General features: G+C 48.4%; 1 protein-coding gene across 1 annotated transcript in view; it reads left to right on the top strand.

Moving 5' to 3' along the window:
* DNAI7 (dynein axonemal intermediate chain 7) overlaps positions 1–12,798 on the top strand; it is a 44,156-nt gene that overhangs the window by 19,408 nt on the left and 11,950 nt on the right. Inside the window, exons 6-11 of the mRNA XM_088457098.1 lie at positions 1,291–1,437; positions 3,250–3,353; positions 4,849–5,137; positions 6,994–7,111; positions 9,212–9,375; positions 9,725–9,911. Coding sequence (XP_088313224.1) covers positions 1,291–1,437; positions 3,250–3,353; positions 4,849–5,137; positions 6,994–7,111; positions 9,212–9,375; positions 9,725–9,911 — 1,009 coding nt within the window. The remainder of the gene's footprint in view (positions 1–1,290; positions 1,438–3,249; positions 3,354–4,848; positions 5,138–6,993; positions 7,112–9,211; positions 9,376–9,724; positions 9,912–12,798) is intronic.

Below are 12,798 nucleotides of genomic sequence, written 5' to 3'. Positions count from 1 at the left end.
CACTCTTACATCCTCTCACCTTCCCACTCTCACACTCTCATTCCCCCACTCTTACATCCTCTCACCTTCCCACTCTCACATCCTCTCACCTTCCCACTCTCACACTCTCATTCCCCCACTCTTACATCCTCTCACCTTCCCACTATCACATCCTCTCACCTTCCCACTCTCACACTCTCATTCCCCCACTCTCACATCCTCTCACCTTCCCACTCTCACACTCTCATTCCCCCACTCACATCTTCTCACCTTCCCACTCTCACATCCTCTCATCTTCCCACTCTCACACTCTCATTCCCCCACTCTCACATCCTCTCACCATCCCACTCTCACACTCCCACTCTTTCCTTCTTTCCCTTCCACTCTCTCCCTCCCATTCTCATGACAATGAAGCCCCCACCCGATGCCTAGGTGTTTTGTTTGACATTCAGTATTCCTAAATCTTTTCACATACATCTGAGATACTTATCCAGTATACGCCCATATCTCACACAGGGCACTGCATACGCTCCTATTCAGGCCCTCATTATCTCCTGCATAGCTATAGCAATTGGTTCCTTTCCAGATTTCCACCCCTACAATCTGCTTCTCCTGAGGATCCGCTGTGCCAGTCCCTGCACTGGTTGCCTGTATTTTACTGCATCCAATATATACAGTATTACTTCTACTAACATACAAGCCCATCAGCCCCATTACACCAACATACATCTCCTCTATATCTCCCAACTCGCCCCCTCCGCTCTGCGCAATATCTGCGTCTTTCATCCATACTCACTACCTGCGCCCAGTCACGGTTACAAGACATATATTGGGCTGCACTCACTCTGTGGAATGTCATCCCACTCACAGTAAGACTTTCCTCTAGTCTCCAAACCTTACAGCGTTCCCTAAATACTCACCTCTTCTGGCAGCTTATCACATCCTGGAGCCACCCACATAACCTCCATAAGCTATCATACTCCATTACATTCCCTCTATATAGCCCACATAAAGAGTTACTTATGTTCTCCTTCTACACTCGCTCACACATCACACTGACTCGAGGCCAACATTGCTATGTAACTGGATTATACAACCAACCAAGAGCCTCTGCAATCTGGCTGGAGCAAAATAAAGAGATAACGATGCTTTTAATAGACCCATCAACCGCAATAGCTGTCACCATAAGCAGCTCAGGAGTCGTTCTGTATTTAGAAGAATTCAGCGTAACTCACATATGGGCAGAGTAATCAGCTCACCCTCTACAAGTGGTAAACGATGGTTAATGCATATTTATTGTGTTTTTTTCAGCTGATTGAAGAACTGGAGTCTCTCCTCATTTCCACCCCGCCCGAGGAGCTGCCGGAGAACGAGGGGGAACATTATACGCAGACTGTCCGCCAGCTGCAGACGCTTCTCCAACACAAGTTCGACGAGGCCACCGAGCATCTCCTGAAGGTATGAATGATCCTGTGCTCCTCCAATAGAGGGAATGACCACTGGCCACAGATTACAGGGCCTTTTGTTTTCTGTGTGGCATTGGTGGTGGTGGCAGAGACACTGGGGTTGTAGGTAGAGGTACAGCCAAACGGTCCATACCAATTCTATGGCAACACAAGCGCCCTGTCCCAGAGGAAAAGTGACCCTTAAAGTACAAACCGAATATGGCTTCATACCAAATGTATCATGACCGTTCTATGATTTATAAGTTAATATGGAAGAAATTACTGTATATAGAGTTTAGACTAATGTGAAAGATTGTTTCTAATTCAATCAGGGCGCAGAGAGTGGGATAGATACAAAGTACCCATGCCTGGTCTTCTCTGGGGGCCTAGGCTTGGCGGGGAGACGTAACAACCCCCTTTGCCCCGTGGCACTGCCTTTTAACAGAACATAGTTTATTTAAATACCACATGATAGGGCGTAGCTACATTCCCCTGTAGCTACATTCCCCTGTAGTTACCTTCCCCTGTAGTTACCTTCCCCTGTAGTTACCTTCCCCTGTAGCTACATTCCCTGTAGTTACATTTCCCTGAAGTTACATTTCCCTGTAGTTACATTCCCCTGTAGCTACATTCCCCTGTAGCTACATTTCCCTGTAGTTACATTCCCCTGTAGTTACATTCCCCTGTAGTTGCATTCCCCTGTAGTTACATTCCCTTGTAGCTACATTCCCCTGTAGTTACATTTCCCTGTAGTTACTTTCCTCGTAGTTACATTCCCCTGTAGTTACATTCCCCTGTAGTTACATTCCCCTGTAGTTACATTTCCCTGTAGCTACATTCCCCTGTAGCTACATTTCCCTGTAGTTACATTTCCCTGTAGCTACATTCCCCTGTAGCTACATTTCCCTGTAGCTACATTTCCCTGTAGCTACATTTCCCTGTAGTTACATTCCCCTGTAGTTACATTCCCCTGTAGTTACATTCCCCTGTAGTTACATTCCCCTGTAGTTACATTTCCCTGTAGTTACATTTCCCTGTAGTTACATTTCCCTGTAGTTACTTTCCCCTGTAGTTACTTTCCCCTGTAGTTACATTCCCCTGTAGTTGCATTCCCCTGTAGTTGCATTCCCCTGTAGTTGCATTCCCCTGTAGTTGCATTCCCCTGTAGTTGCATTCCCCTGTAGTTGCATTCCCCTGTAGTTGCATTCCCCTGTAGTTGCATTCCCCTGTAGTTACATTCCCCTGTAGCTACACTTCCCGACGGATTTCTCAGCGCTCCTGAAAGCAATTAATATTTTGTCCTATTGGATGCTAGTTCGGGATAATAGGACTTAATGATGGTGCTTCATCTCTGTAATGTAGATTCACGCCTCTGGTCTGCGGTCAGTGTGAGATTCCCATCGGAGGGGGAACGCGTTTTACCACCATCTGCACTCATAAGATTCCGACTCTCTTTTTATATTGTATGTATTGGAAGCACTCTTAGTATTCATTCTAACAGCTCACTATGTGTCTGTGTCTGTCCCCGGGGGGAGCTTCTTCAGGATAGACAACAAACATTACATTCCTGTATATACATCCCTACAAAGTGCGGTGACACGCCGTGGAGGGAGGTCTGTGTGATGGACGCTTTTCCGAAGCATTACTGAACCCTAAGAAGATATATGAGTCGGCCCTTATTGTACTGTCCATGTTTTGAATCTATATTGTGAAGATTGTGCATCTGTTCTTTGGCATAACACCTATGCTATTGCCCTTCCCACTTGAATATGTTTATTCATCTATATATATATAATATATATATATATATATATATGCATTTCAGAACGCAGCGGCGCTGTCTGACATTGACACTGGGAATATGCAGAAAATCATCAAAGATAAGAATGTCACACTTTGCATCTGGGCCAATCTCAACAAGAACCCCAGGTATGGAGGTCAGACTCGCACACGGGGTGTGTGCCGCACACAAGAACCCCAGGTATGGAGATCAGACTCGCACACGGGGCCTGAGCCGCACACAAGAACCCCAGGTATGGAGGTCAGACTCGCACATGGGGCTTGAGCCGCACACAAGAACCCCAGGTATGGAGGTCAGACTCGCACATGGGGCCTGAGCCGCACACAAGAACCCCAGGTATGGAGGTCAGACTCACACATGGGGCCTGAGCCGCACACTAGAACCCCAGTTATGGCAGTCAGACACGCACATAGGGCCTGAGCCGTACACAAGAACCCCAGGTATGGAGGTCAGACTCGCACATGGGGCCTGAGCCGCACACAAGAACCCCAGGTATGGAGGTCAGACTCGCACATGGGGCCTGAGCCGCACACAAGAACCCCAGGTATGGAGGTCAGACTCACACATGGGGCCTGAGCCGCACACTAGAACCCCAGTTATGGCAGTCAGACACGCACATAGGGCCTGAGCCGTACACAAGAACCCCAGGTATGGAGGTCAGACTCGCACATGGGGCCTGAGCCGCACACAAGAACCCCAGGTATGGAGGTCAGACTCGCACATGGGGCCTGAGCCGCACACAAGAACCCCAGGTATGGAGGTCAGACTCGCACATGGGGCCTGAGCCGCACACAAGAACCACAGGTATGGAGGTCAGACTCGCACACGGGGCCTGAGCCGCACACAACAACCCCAGATATGGAGGTCAGACTTGCACACAAGAACCCCAGGTATGGAGGTCAGACTCGCACACGGGGCCTGAGCAGCACACAAGAACCCCAGGTATGGAGGTCAGACTTGCACACAAGAACCCCAGGTATGGAGGTCAGACTCGCACACAGGATCTGAGCCGCACACAAGAACCCCAGGTATGGAGGTCAGACTCGCAATTGGAGCCTGAGCCGCACACAAGAACCCCAGGTATGGAGGTCAGACTCACACATGGAGCCTGAACCGCACACAAGAACCCCAGGTATGGAGGTCAGACTCGCACATGGAGCCTGAACCGCACACAAGAACCCCAGGTATGGAGGTCAGACTTGCATACGGGGCCAGAGCCACACACAAGAACCACAGATACACAGTCATATTGTAGACTCACACATACAGTTATACTGCAGCCTCCATAGGAACCCTCCCCCGGCAGTGGTTGTGGCACATGAGTGGTCTGTAGGCTGCACATGCACAGGTCGCTTTCCTTTCAGAACCCTTGTCCCTGCGGCTGCTCGCTAATACATTTGGCCGATACGATTGCATCCTGCAATGCCATCATGGGCACTAATATCGTGCCCAGATCACATTGCAAAAATAAGTGGGCTCCAAACACTTAGAATCCAATTTGTCAGCAGCCATTTATTTTTTCAGAATGTCTTAAGAACTGTGGGAGGAACCAACAAGAATTTGAGGAGAACATACAAACCCCACACAGATTGTAACGCAGTGATTGTTCCCGCTTTTCCTCAGATTTAAAGGCTTTGCCTTTGAGGAGGAAGCCATTTCTTTCGATTTGCCGAAACCGCTGGCCCTGAGCAGCATCGCTGTCCGCATCCTTCACACAGTCTACGACCACCTGTCCTGCCAAAGCCCCACGTTCCTGCTACATGACAGGCAGGCCCAGGAAACCAAAACTGCCGACACCATCGTCCTAGAGAGCAGCGCTGAGGACTGGAACACAGCAGAGGAAGAGGAGAAGCCAGCGGAGGAAGAGGAGAAGCCAGCGGAGAGTGCCATGGTGACGATAGAGGAGAGAAAAGTAGGTGGGATATCAGGATATAGAGTTATATTTATATAAGCCTTCAGTTGTCATACAGGACAATAACGAGGACCGGCGCACAGTTCACGATAAACCCTGGATAAAGCCAGCTATTTATGTAGAACTTTGCGGTGATGCTGTGGTTCCCGGTGCTGCGGGGGCTTGGCGGTCTAGGACCAAATCAAATTATTTATGGGTGTAATAGGCTAAACCGGTGCTGGCAATCATAAATGATATGGGCCAAGGGCATGATTCAGCACTGGACAGAATTGCACAGCGGCACACTAGCAGCTTTCCAAGTCCGTCCTTGCTAATACGGAGCAGGAGGCATCACGCTTCCTGCATGCATTAATGATATGAGCTGTGTCCACGGACGCAGCATTAGATCATCTGCGTGATCCTCGGCCGACCGAGTAACCATGGGGTCACGCAGGCCGGCAGTCACAGATGTCCAAAAGAGACCAGGAAATCTCTGTCTGCCAACAAGATCCTGGACTCTTCCCTTCCCCCCCACAACAGCGGCGAGACACCTCCATTTTGGAAAACGGAGGCCGTCACTGTCCCCAAACCGCAGCAGTCTGCTGCCGCTCTGCTTCCGATCACAAAGACCTGTTCTACAAGGAATCGGTATGTAGCCGCCGGATCAAATGCCAACAGCGGCAGGTCGGCGGGTCGAAATCCTGTCAGCTAAAGGTAAGTAACCTAACCCCCCCTCTCCCCCCCCCCTTCTCCCCCCCCTTCCTAACCCTCCTTTAGGGGTGCCTAACCCTAACCTCCCCCCAGGGGTGCCTAAACCTAACCCCGCACCCTGAACCTAACCTTCCCAGGGGGGGTGCCTAACCCTAAGCTCCCCTTTTAGTGCCTAACCCTAACCCCCCCTTCCCGTAGCCTAACGCTAACCTTCCCCGGGGGGGGAGGAAGGTCTGACCCTAAGTTCCCCCAGGGGTCCCTAAACCTAACCCCCCCCATCCCCGGGCTAAGTGTTATACTTACCCGTCCGAGGACGATCGGGATGGCGGGGGTCGGTGTTCCGGCATTGGGACTAAGATAGGCGTCGGCATTTCAACGCCTATCTTAAATCCCTTGTCGGACAGGAGGAGTCGGGATGTAGACCGGCGGCATCGCGTCCGCCGTTCTATTAACTACATCCCGTTCTACATATGCGCAGAACGGGTCCTGCGTACTCGAAGAATCCCGACTATCGAGAATCTACGTTCAGCCAATTCTGAACGTTCAGCCGCTGCTGAATAAGGCACAAGGACAACATGGCCACTCCCACTACATGCAAATGTGCAAAATGACTGATGTCCTAAACATTAACTGAGAATGATAGAAACAACAACCCAGCTATATGTCCGCATTGTATCTTCCAGAAAACATGCTATGGTGCAGCATCGTACAGTTAAGCGGAAGCAGCAGTGCTTCTCTGGCAGTAACGTCACTGGTCGGACCCTTCATCAAATTGGTTTTAAACGTGTTCCATGCACTGAAGTTGCTGGTCTGGGAATCAGCTGCACCATGTTCTAGATTCTATGAATTTCTTTTATGTATGTTGGGTTTTCTCAGATCACAGAAGTCATTGAAATGAATTTATGAAGGAACTATTTTGAGAACCAAAGAAAGATGAGAACTGTATTTGTTCCCTAGTATATAATATCCCCCACCCCTCCTTGTACATGAAGCTGTGCTGAGGCCACGGGTGACAACATGTGATTATCTATGTGTACCTGCTTGGTTCTAGGGTCCACACATACTGGGAGCCACTGAGCAGCAGCTTTGCTGATCTGGTTCTTAGTCTATAAGAACATAAACATTCAGTGACTTGTGCCCCTCTGAGATTGCCTTGTCTGTTCCAGAGCGTCTTCAGCTCCCTGTCATCCAGGGACGATGCGCGCAGCGTTAATGAGCCCCAGGAGAGGTCCACTAATACAGCCAATAAGGAGACAGAGAGTCACCCTGGGGACACAACAGAAGGTTCGTTTATTGTAATAAACTATTAAGTGAATCAGCATTTGTGGCCAATTATATCTAAAACTGACCCAGCTGGCAGCAATACTTAGTAATAACGTTAGCAGCAGAAATGTGCTGTACAACATATTCATTAATAAGCTGTAATTACTACAGGACCTGGCAAAGCTGAGATCTGATTGTTAAGCCGTGTATCCACTTGCCGATTAAAATGAACGATTGAACAATAACGATATCGTTATCATTCAATCGCTCATTAATCGTGCATGAATCGGGCATGAAACTGTCGAAAACGACCAGTGATGCGCGCTCCCCAGGGGCGTATCTATAATGGGTGCAGGGTGTGAGGGACCCCCGGGCCCACACCGCACACCCTGCACCCATATTATCCAAAACTCAATGCGTCGGGTGTCAGCGATGCACAGAACACCTAAAAATGGCCGCAGCGCCCATTTTTCCGATGTTCTCCGCATGCGCAGTAGACTCTGGGCACACTAGTGCCCAGCGTCTACTGTTTCTGCGTTGGCCAGCCAGCCGTGTCACTTGGCTACCGGCCGCCGGGGAGAGATGAGGGGGCCGGGCGCGGGGAAAGCACACGGGCCCCCTCCTCTCTTAAGATGCCCCTGGCGCTCCCGCTAGTCATTTTCAACATCAAACATCGCCTGAACATGCTGGTTAATCTGCCGATAACGACAGATTGACCATGTTCGGGGATGAGGGAGGGCGCCTGCACTCACTGACATATCGCTCAGTGTAGGCACTGCAGGGGAAGAGGAATGACTGTACGATTACAATGTTGTAATCATACTATTGTTCCACTATCGGCTAGTGGATACGCAGCATTAGACCTGGGTTACAGAACAACTGTGCACTCTCAACCATACTATTGACGGGATCTGGGTTGTATTCTTGCAGGTGATACATGTTTGGTAATTCAGTGATACTATTTTGCTGCATTATGGTGGCAGAAGAGCATTTATACCTCAGTTTATTATTAAGGGATAACAGTATCAGCAATGAACCTGCCAAGGGTCTGCTTTGCTGTAAGACGCATTTGGTAAAGACCAGCGTGATTTTGACTAGTAAGTATGTTATAAACAGAAGCAGTATGTGCTTTATTTCCACCATAAAGAAGCACACCATATTAAATCATCAATTATAGGTATGAATTAAAGTCTGACAAATCCCTTTTGTTTTATTACTAAACGAGATAACATTTACAATTAATGCATTTAAAAATATATAGTAAAATAAGAGGATTATCCTTGTAAGGTCTGAGAATATAGGGCCTGATTCAGAGCCACTTTTAAGCGGCCGCTCGTTTGCTCCGAGCGATGTTTGCCCAACTGCGCATGCGTACGGATCGTTATACGCATGCGCGAACCAGTCAGTGCGGCCGAAAATCGTTTGTTCGCTAAATAGCGAATGCCTGATAATTTGAGTGACAGAATGAGGCGTATGTGGGTGGTAACAGGGAAGGTGCTTGAAAACGGGGAGTGGAAATCAGAACGCAGGCGTGCTTAAAGGTCAAAACGGGCGTTTTAAGGGTGTGCATAATTAATCCATCAGCGTCATTGACCACATCATTTGTTTTTTTTTAACTCAGAACTGCTCGCAAATTTGTGGTAGCAAACACCAGCCACAAGAATAGCGAGCAGTTCATACGCTGGTCGATGTACTCGATTAATCTAATAAATAGCGGACATGACGTAGGATGCGAGCGGCCAGGGGGCGTGTTTTTCAAAATTACAAATGCAAGTTTTGTTTGCTCGTTCAGACATAGAGGCGTCAACAGACCGCAAAGAGCGAACGGTTCATTTGAATAGCCACACCTTTTTTTGAACGAACGACCGCAAATAGCGACCGGCTCTGAATCAGGCCCATAATCTTTGCAGATAAATATCTCAGCCATATTTGAAGTTTGAGTCCTGTTGTCCAGCTAATTTGGGGGATTGGTCACTGGTCTTAAAAAAAAAAATCAAAATCCCCTTTTTAAATTAGCTGGTGTGAATGTTACATAGCGGCGTGTACATTATCACTCATGAGTTCCCTGTTTTGCACATTTGGGCATATTGTTTGGTAACATAAATACAAATGATTCCGTAGGTGACTCACCGCCCCCTTTGCCAATCGAGGACCACCCAGGGGACATCCTAGAGGATGACATTGTGGATCTGCGTCAGTTCTCCAGTTTGGGCGGAGTCTATTACTTTGATGTTCTGGTGTTGCCGCCGCAGTGTAAGCAGGTGATCGGCTGGACCATGGTGCAGGTGAGACGGGGCTGCCCTGCTAATTAATCTAATAATTCCCATAACGCTTTCATGTGTGCATCTGTAGATCAGTGTGGCAGCTTATAACAATGGTGATCCAAATTTAAAATAAAGGGTCTGGAAAAAATATATTTTATTTAATTATATTTAAAATCACACGGAGGGCGCTGGGCTACAAAAGGACATTTCTAGTAGATGTAATAAATGTGTTACCATGTCAGTAAATCCTATCCCCACTTAAGACACAATTTGATAGAGGATTTGCAATCAGCGGCTGAGGGTAGATCTTAGCTGTGGAACCTCATTGTGTGCAGGTAATACATGTTTGCTGAATGTAATCTCTCTGCAGCTAGTGGCAGGTGGTCTGCAGAAATACCCCTACACCCCAGAGCCGTCACTCAGCACCAGTCTGGGGGTATCGCACCAAGAGAAGGACATGGAAGGTCTGAGCCCTCCCCCGGTTGCGGTCTCTCTTAAAATTCCTAATGACGTGATCTTTTTTGAAGAACCTCAAGTGGCCAGATGGGACCCAGAAAGTAACGTATACCCCATGTGTGATAATACTGATATTACATTGTATTCACCCAGCCATCACAATAGAATGGATAATAATTGGGAGGTGTGCAGGGAAAACGCGCCACTTGTGTCTCATTCTCCACTTTCTCCCGTCTGTTCTTCATGTTTCTTATCATACTTTTCTTTCTATAAAGATTTCTTACTTATGACTAATAAGATGATCTCCTCCTCCTGCTATCACTGTTACACACATACTGAGGAACACTATAAACTCGGAGAAACGCGTCAGCCTCAGATACGTTATAGACCCCTATACTGTAAGTACGAGTCTCTGCGTCCGTCAGTAAACACCATAGGGCAGGAGGAAGGACTGGTTTGTGGCAAAGAATCTCTCATCTATCTGCTCCCATATTACCTTTACCGGTCCCAGTGCCCAGAGCTTCTTTCCCCTTATTCTTATTATGGGAGTTGTATTTTGTATGTAATTATAAAGCGCGTAATTGAACTTTATTACACATTTCCTAAGCCATATGGCCTTTGCTTGTTTTGGTAAATGGTTTTCACGGCTGTAAGAAAATAGACTTAGAAACATCACAAAAAAAGTGCAGTTAAAACTGTGGATATTTTGTTATTACATAACCAGCATATTACACCCGGTCTTCACCCCTCCCCCCTCCACTTACCGCGGTTGTGACATCTTTCAGCCAATTCCCAGCTCCTGTCCCTTCACTCTGTACGCCGTTGGCGGGGGGCGAGGGGGCAGCACACTCGCTGCGCATCACAGAGATGGGAGAGGCCTTTTCAGATTATATAAATCTTCAATCTTTAAATTATCTTTATGAACGTGTCACCTATATACATCAGTCTCAATTCACAGGGAACTCATAACATTGCGAGTCACGAGCTACTTGGTGCCACATGAATATTGGTTCAATCCACAGAATCGCTGTCTTCACTGTACTGTAAGCGACAAATGTTTCTTAACAGACAGCTGAACAGAAGACTAATAATTGAGTCACATAAATGTGTATTATGTTTGAGAGGTTGCCCTATTCTCAGACCCTGAACTTTATTTTTCTGACCCTTTTTTTCTTCACTAAAACACAGCTGCATGTGTCTCCGCCCTCTCATTTGCATAGACGGCCACCGGCACATAGGAGCTGCCAGGCCAACAGGTTCTGAGATGCATTATACAAAGGAGAGCTATGGTAAAACTTACCTTTGTTAACTCATAAGGTCTACAGGGATACCTTGGGGATTAGGTGGACCAGACACCAGACAGTTAAAGCTGTTAACTCCCAGGATGCACTGGTCCTTCCCCCTATACCCCGCCAACACCAAACAATGGCCCTTCAGTCAGTTAGCAAGCCAATGGCAGGAGGAGGACAGGAGAGAAGAAGGACTGGTACACAGAAGAAACACACTCTCACACAAGGGAGACGGAGACCGGTGACCAGGAAAGCCAACCCAGAGAAGCCAGGGGCGTTAGGGCGGGCGCCCTGTGGACCTATGGACTTCAAAGAAAGAGAGTTAACAAAGGTAAGTTTTACCATAACTCTCATTTTCTTCTTCAGGGTCCATCGGGATCCACAGGGATGTCCCAAAGCAGTATTCAAGGGCGGGGGCGCTCATGAGCTGACAGGGGTATCCGATGCCCAAATGAAGCATCCTGAGAGGCAAACGCGTAGAAGCGCAGAATAGTTTGGACAGAAGACCACGTGGCCCCCTTACAAAGCTGTTCAGCCGAGGCGCCACGGCGAGCCGCCCTCCAAGGTCCCACAGACCGAGTGGAATGAGCAGTAACGGTAGCTGGCACAGGGAGACCTGTCTGCAAGTAAGCCTGTGAGATAGCCATGCGAATCCATCTGGCCAGGGTCTGTTTGTTAGTCGGCCAGCCCTTCTTGTGGAATCCATAGAGGACAAATAGAGAATCTGTTTTCGTAAAAGAACAGGTACGGTCCACGTAGATCCTGAGGGCACGGACCACATCCAAGGAAGCCTCGCCAGCCGAAAGGCCGGGTGAACAGAAGGTAGGAACTACAATTTCCTCATTGATATGGAATTGAGAGACCACCGTGGGAAGAAAACCAGGGCGAGTATGAAGAACCGCCCTATCTGGACGAAAAATCAGAAATGGGGAGTGACACGACAGTGCCCCCAAGGCTGACACCCTACGGGCAGAGGCAATAGCCAGAAGAAAGATAGTCTTCGCTGTTAACCATTTGAGATCCACTGATTCCAGAGGATCAAACGGAGGGCCCTGCAGGGCCTGAAGAACCACAGACAAATCCCAAGTAGCCACAGGAGGGACAAAGGGAGGTTGAATGCGGAGAACACCCTGTACAAAGGTGTGAACATCCGGTAGCATAGCAATTTTGCACTGGAACCAGATAGACAGAGCAGAGACATGAACTTTAAGTGAGGCCAGGCGAAGCCCAAGGTCCAATCCAGCCTGAAGGAAGGCAAGGACTCTAGAGACCCTAAAAATATGCGGATCATAACTTCTGGCGGTACACCACTGGAAGTATGTATGCCTGTGATAGATCCGGGAATAAGCCGGTTTACGCACCCTGAGCATGGTCTGTACTATTGCTTCGAGAAAATCCCTTAGATCTTAAGAGGGATGTCTCAAGAGCCACGCCGTCAAAGACAGATGACCCAAGTCCGCGTGTAGGCAAGGACCCTGAGATAACAGATCCGGCCGCTGAGGCGGCAGAAGAGGAGCATCAATGGAGAGGCTCTGAAGTTCTGAGTACCAATGTCGTCTGGGCCACGCTGGAGCCACCAGAAGGACAGTGCCTTTGTCTTGGTTGAACTTCTGAAAGACTAGAGGAAGGAGGGAGACTGGAGGAAGCAGGTATGCCAACCGAAAGGTCCACTTTATGGACAATGCGTCTATGAAGGCTG

This window comes from Taudactylus pleione, unplaced genomic scaffold (genome assembly GCF_031769625.1).
Source record: "Taudactylus pleione unplaced genomic scaffold, aTauple2 ptg000738l, whole genome shotgun sequence".
Lineage (NCBI taxonomy): Eukaryota > Metazoa > Chordata > Amphibia > Anura > Myobatrachidae > Taudactylus > Taudactylus pleione.
Note: the sequence above shows the minus strand (reverse complement) of the source record. Positions and strands in the feature narration are given on the sequence as shown.